General features: G+C 42.4%; 1 protein-coding gene across 1 annotated transcript in view; it reads left to right on the top strand.

Annotated features, from left to right (window-relative positions):
* Positions 1 to 5,850, top strand: part of ibtk (inhibitor of Bruton agammaglobulinemia tyrosine kinase) — a 37,468-nt gene extending 31,618 nt beyond the window's left edge. Inside the window, exons 26-29 of the mRNA XM_015017308.1 lie at positions 1,940 to 2,095; positions 2,226 to 2,426; positions 4,708 to 4,840; positions 5,221 to 5,850. Coding sequence (XP_014872794.1) covers positions 1,940 to 2,095; positions 2,226 to 2,426; positions 4,708 to 4,840; positions 5,221 to 5,346 — 616 coding nt within the window. The 3' untranslated portion in view covers positions 5,347 to 5,850. The remainder of the gene's footprint in view (positions 1 to 1,939; positions 2,096 to 2,225; positions 2,427 to 4,707; positions 4,841 to 5,220) is intronic.
* The last annotated feature ends 880 nt before the right edge of the window (positions 5,851 to 6,730 follow it).

Raw genomic sequence — 6,730 nt, 5'->3', positions numbered from 1 at the left:
GGAGAACTGTGTCCTTAATATATCCAGCAGTTATTAGGACGCAGCCCTCTGCTGCCCTCTGCTGCCCTCTGCTGGGTCCTTATGGAAAACCGAGAGCGGCAGAGATACCAGCGGCCTGTAGCCCGGTGTGGCTCATATATGTAAGTTTCCAGGGTGATGGGGGGGGTTCAAAAAATTTGAAGGTACGGTTTATAGTATGGTGCGCTCATAGTCTGGAAAATACGGTAATTGGTCTTAAAAGATTTTTTGAAAACGAATTAATTATCTGCAAATAATGCCATCTTTGAGTGTCTTTGCTGTAGTAGTGAGCGGTTTAATCATGTAATTTTATTATCACTAGATGGCAGTAGGTACAGAGCATTTTACATTAAAACGAAAATTTGTGATGCATGAATGTTACTGCATTCATGCATCACACACAACAGTGTTGTGGCTCTGCTCAGGTGTTCAGTTGTATTTTTGAAGTGGACATGTTGAGTGCAATTTAAAATAAGAAATGTAAAAATGTTAAAAATAAATTTTTGTGTTTACCGTATTTTCCGCACTATAAGGCGCACCTAAAAACCTTCAATTTACTCAAAAGCCGACAGTGCGCCTTATACTCCGATGCGCCTTATATATGGACCAATATTGAGCCACAACAGGTCCAGCAACGGACCTTACCACAGGGGCCGCGTTTCATTGGCTAATGCCCATTTTACGTCACAGCGCAGCTACCACGTGCGTGACCGTCTCACAAACACAAGCTACAGTACTAAACATATGCTAATGTACATTGTGGACCATCAAAACCATGAATGCCGACTTACCCAGCCTTGCAAGAACAGGCATCAGTGATCTTGTCCACAGCTATATTTATGCTGAGGGTGTGAGGATCTGCTGCTTTCCTCATCTATCGGTAGCTTTTAGCTGCGACGCGCACAATGTTGGAGGCATCCAGTGGCTCAAACACCTTGATGTCGTCCTAAAAAGATGACATGAACTTGTTGGTTCCCCTGTCCATTGTCGTGGCTGATATTTTGTGAAAATCCTGCAGAAATGCTACGCTAATTAACTCAGATCAAAATGAAAGACGTCATGTTTACACAGACATGCAGTAGGCTGCTTACATAGTTGGTCCACTACAGTAAGCAGCCGCCAACTTCTTTTTCCCCCGTAGAAGTAGTGCGCGGTGCATGCTGGGATAGTTGTCAGAACGCTGGTTTGTTAATAAAGTTTGGTAATACATTTAAAGCCAGGGGGGGAGGGGCAGGGGAAGAGAGACAGAGACTGCGGGGCAGCATGTCGGTTGGTCTGTGTTACCCAGAAAGCAGTTGGGCATAATATCGCAACACCAACACCGTGAGTGAAACAACGACTGGGCCAGCCTACTATATAAAGTACTCGGGGACCATTTCTTTATTAATGTGGATGTGTGTGGATGTGTAATAATAGAGTATGAAGCGTCTATTCTATGCGCCTTATAATCCGGTGCGCCTTATAGTGTGGAAAATACGGTATTTTATTCCTATTCAAGACACTTTGATAAGAATGACTATATATGTAATATAGGCGGCTACAGAGTATCTTTGTTTACGTTTTTGGTTGGTGGTGTGCCTCTGATTTTTTCCAATTAAAACAGTGTACCTTGGCTCATAAAAGGTTGAAAAACACTGTACTAGACAAATGCTTTGTTGCATTTTGGGCAATAAAATATTACATCTTTTGAGGCATTTCTAATTTTGTATTAAAACATTTTATGAATTCTAAATTGTGCCAATTCTTTTAGTTGATTGATCATCTGAATAATTGATAACTAAAATGATTTGGTTGCAGCACTAGAGCAGATGCATTTACACAACTAGACATGGTGTTTTTAAGCTTATATTTTTAAATTTCATTGTCCTAATTCAGGTAGGTGTGTGTGTGTGTGTGTGTGTTTTTTCCTGTGTGCCTGCAGGGTGACCTCCAGTGTCAAACACTCTGCTGTTTCCTCCAAACTGTCCCAGAAGCAGAGGAAGATGTTGGCCATGGCCAGCAGAGAAGCCAGTGTGGATTCACCTCCATCTAAATCGGTGCCCATAGCGACGCCATCCAAGAGCAGCGAGAAGACCTGGTGAGCCAACTGATTTAGAAAAAAAAAAGTTTTAAATTGTGTTTTTATTATTGGTGTTTGTGGGACTCTTTTTCTCAACTCAAAGCTTTTTATCGTCAATATTCCAGTATTTTCTGTTGCATTTCTGCAGGGCAACAGCTGTCCAGTCCCCTCCTTCTTCATGCTCATTTCGGGCTCTCGTGGAGGAGGAAGAGAACCGTTCAGCCAGAGTGGGTCACCCGGGACCCCAGCGGGTCCATAACATCCTGGGGACCTCTGCCAGTGCCACGCCCGCTGCCCGGAGGGTCACGTTCAAAAACAACGAGAGCGGCGAGCCGGAGAAGCCCACTGGGTGAGCAGAGTGATTTCACATTACTACGCATGTCACCATGGCAACAGATTTTTACTTTGATAAATTTAATTATTTTAAAGAACATTTAACATTAGTACAGGAGGATATTTTAAATATCCAAAATAAAACTCAACTAAAATCAATAAATAAAACAAATTAAACCCCCCCCCCCACACACACCCCCAAACACAAACACAAGACCCCATAAATAAAATCCATTATGAAGTCTGTGCAAATAAAATATTAATCATGAAAATAGAAATTATTGAGCTCAATTGAATTTATCATGCGAGTTCATGACTTATTGACAGACCTGCACATTGTCTAATTTAACTGGTTCAAATACAAAGGCCTGTCACGATAAACGATAATATTGTTTTTGTGACCATTTTCAAGTAATATAGCGCCAATGTCATAATAATGCAAGGTCACGTTCTCATCATACTTTTAATTCTAATAAACATCCAACACTGGAATTGGAAAACATTTTATATATCCAAAAATAAACACAACAGAAAAAACAGTGTTTTTTTTATTTTTGTTTTTGTTTAATCTGACACAAATTGGTATTAAAATTAGCAGAGCTTCTTGTTTTTTCTGCTGATTTCCACTTGAAGGCACTGTTGAGGTATTTATCACGCGTCATCACAGTCTGCGGTTTTTATTTTTATTTCACTGCATTTCTATTATATTATTGCTATTGGTGGAGTAAACATACTTAAATTGATCTATTCTAATTGCGGATTCAACATAGAAGCATCATATTAACATGAATGTAGTTTTTATATTTACTTCAGAGCAGGGAAACCAAACATTTTTCAAATGAATTTTCATAAGAAGTGGTGGAAAAATAAATAAATGAATAAAATGCCGTCGTATGTTACTGTTGGAGTCGTTGATGTTAAGTGCTGAGGTTCCTGGAGGTTCTCTGCTTGGGAGGCAGGATCTGGGTGAGCCGAACGGCTCCGAGTGACCCGATGCAGCTGGGTTGACCTGCCCGCGGAGACAGAGTCACCCTAACCTTTACAGCCTCTCTTGACAGCTGGATAAACACAGTATATACGCACACACACACGCGCGCACGATGTCCTGATCTGGGGAAATGTTGTGCTTTGCTGTTTATACGCTATCTGACCCCCAAACAAAGTACGCTGTGATTATCATTTGTTTACTGGATTTGAAGTCTCCTGCTTTAAGCAGTTTTCATCCTGGATTGTAACAAAAATAAATAAATAAATGAAAAAAAAAACATATTTCTGGGTGTTAAACAGCTGTAGGACTCAGTCGAGTGGAGGCGGTGATGTAGATCAGAAACGACAAGGGCAGTCCTCGCGTCACCACGGATCACACGGAGCAGGGGAGCGAGTTTAACATCGAGTCAGGAAGCCCTGGATAATCTCAGCCGTGCTTTTCCAGACCGACAGTCCGATTTAATAGAGATACCTCTCTAATCTTTGATTTGACAGACCGTCAGACATTTTTTCCGTCTTATGTCTTCAGCGAGTGCTTCCCGAGGAAACTCCTGCTCGTATCATTACACTGGCCTGGCTGCAGTATCCATATAACCGAATGCTTCTGACCACATTTATAGTGCTTTGCATAAGCGCTCATACCTCCTGTTCGTTTTTGCGACATTACTGCCAGGAAATTCAGTTTATTTCATTGGGATTTTTTTGGGTGTATAATCATGAAGTTGAAGGAAAACAATCCCAAAAATGTGAGAAGTTTGTCATGTGTTTGCATACAATTCCTGTCAATATCAATTTGATATCGAATTCGATTCGTTATGTTTGGGATTATTTTGCTGAAAGACGAACCCCTGCAAATAATTTTATTTTCACTTTTAGCAGGTTGTCTGCTTCAAAACTCTTCGAAGTTCACAGAAAATTTTGAATACATCACTAAGTGTTATTGAAAGACATTATTAACAATACCTAAACGCCAACTATTAAGTCTCAAAACTGGCAAACATACATAAAATACAATAAAGATACAGTTTTTGCACAGATTAAACACAGGAGTAAAGTTAGTCGAGGCGTTGCCACGCAACTGTCAAAATCCATTCCTCGGCCTTATCCAGAAGTTTCGGCTCATAAATGAACACCTGAACTAAAGCGAGGTTGGAACAAAATGTGAGAATGATCGTCATGCAGAAAATCTGTATGATCTCTCGTATGAAATGAAGTCAAAGCCGGGAGTTATCAGGACGTTCCTCATAGCTTGGTGTGCAGCGCTCTAACCCGTCCTGTGCATCTCCTCCCTCTGCTCTCCTCCGCCTCAGGCCGTGGGTGCTGGGCGCCGTGGGCAGCCCCCCCCTCTCCTCCCTGGTGACCTTCGCCTCCATCGTGGAGGAGGAGAAGCAACAAGAAGCGGCGCTGATCCGCAGCCGAGAGAAGCCGCTGGCGGTCATCCAGGTAGACGACAAACAAACGCACTCCTTCACTCCCATTTTGATTCTAAACTAGGATTACATGGTGGTGGAATGTCTGCTCCTTTTGTCTGCAATCTGTTCCCGTCTGGCAGATTTATCTGTGTAACATCTCCGTCTTGCGTTGCCGTCGAGGCCAGACTCCTGCCACTGCCTTCACTAAACACTTTTTTTTTCTTTTCTCCCCTATGTGGCTTTCTGGTTTCCATTTTCTTAAATGCTCCTTTACCGCCATTAGACTTTCACCGTCAGCGTTTCCCGTTTTCACCCACAAGTGAAATGTGCTTTTGCTGAACACATTATCCCATCTCATAATCTGTGGGATGATTTGCTTCCCCCTCACCCCCCGGTTCCCTCTTCCTGCAGATTGAAGAGCGAGCCATTCAGGACCTGCTGCTCTACTACAAGGCGCGGGACAACCCAGACGAGCTGATAGCGGTGGAGACGACGTCCAGGGGCCCCATGGCAGCCCCAACCTGGCACAAACACTAACGACGGGCGGGCCTGGGATGGCACATCAGTGAACAGTCAGAGCGAAGACTTTGAATCCAGATCCTCCCCACTGTGTGGTTCTGCTTTGCTGCTGCTCCGCGTCTTGTTTATTTCAACTTGAGAGAGCGACAGCTTCATGTGTCACAAAGCGCTTCTAAAGCAAACGACTTTTAGAGCTCGTAGTTCTCAGCGAAAACAGTTTTAACAAATTTCCTTCATAAATCTCTTGTCGTGTGAAGTTGCCAAAGAATCAGGAGTTTAAGCAGTAAAGTGGGTCCAAATTAAACAGAGAGAGCTTGCGTGTGTCTGATAAGTGAAAGTTCTCGGTTTAATTATGAAAATTTAAGAGTGCCAAACATCAGCTGGCAGAGCTTCAGCTTTAATTAGTGGAAAATGTCGTAGAGGTGCTCTGATCGACTTTCTCCAGCCAATACCAATTTCTTTCTTTTTTTTTTTTTTTTTTTTTTTTAGGGGCTTGTTTTGTTGCTTTATTTTAGTATTTTCCAACTAAAAAAAATAGCNTACTTGACAGGGACTTTGTACATTAATAACATTGCTGCAAATGCTCCAGAGTTAGTAAGACGACTATTTTTCATCTGTAGTCCCTGGACAGACAAAACAGCAAGAAAAAAAGCAGACTAGCTTCAAGCAATATAATCAGACACTGAATAATATAACACCAAAGCTAAAAATGCTAAAAGTACCAGCCGTTACTTAAAATATTAAACAACAAACAGTTATTACCAGCACATACAAAATCACTCAGTTATATCAAGACACTTATAAGTTAAAAATGTGAGTGAAGCCTTAGCTGTGGAACTGTGCTCAGCAGCTTCAATAATTTCAGTATTCAATGCACACCGAGTCACAGTTTAACATTTAAAGCGCTGCCCCTAATTAGGTAATGTGCATTTCTTTCATGTAGAACTTAGCCGTCTACTAATAACCTACGCTAAGAGCCGAGCTGCTGTGAGGGGATTTAACTTAAAGGAGGTCACTGCTGCCGTGGAAGCAGCGCAACACAAAGTGCCCCACATTACCAACCCCAGGGTTTTGTCAATAGTGATGAAACATCTCAGCACAACAGCGTGAGCTTTTCAGGTCACGGGGAAAGTGGCGAGGGGGGAAAACAAGCACTGCCGCCACCCATCCTGCTAACTCCCAGTCAGGTCTGCAAGTCTTCCCGTGCAGTGACAGGAAGAAAGTGGCGAGCTCTCAGCTCTAGGTAAAAAAAAGAGTCGGCAACAAACCCGAGCGACCAAGCAGCGCGTAATTTGCACGTGTACGGTTTTAGGGCTCATTAGCTTCAAATCTGATGAACAATTACCGCACTGAACGTGGGGGAAAGAAACAAACGCAGGCTCCGGTGGCATTTCAAATCAGT

Source organism: Poecilia latipinna, unplaced genomic scaffold (assembly GCF_001443285.1).
Source record: "Poecilia latipinna isolate Pla-1442-1.1 unplaced genomic scaffold, P_latipinna-1.0 Scaffold76, whole genome shotgun sequence".
Lineage (NCBI taxonomy): Eukaryota > Metazoa > Chordata > Actinopteri > Cyprinodontiformes > Poeciliidae > Poecilia > Poecilia latipinna.
This window is presented reverse-complemented; position numbering and strand designations above follow the sequence as displayed.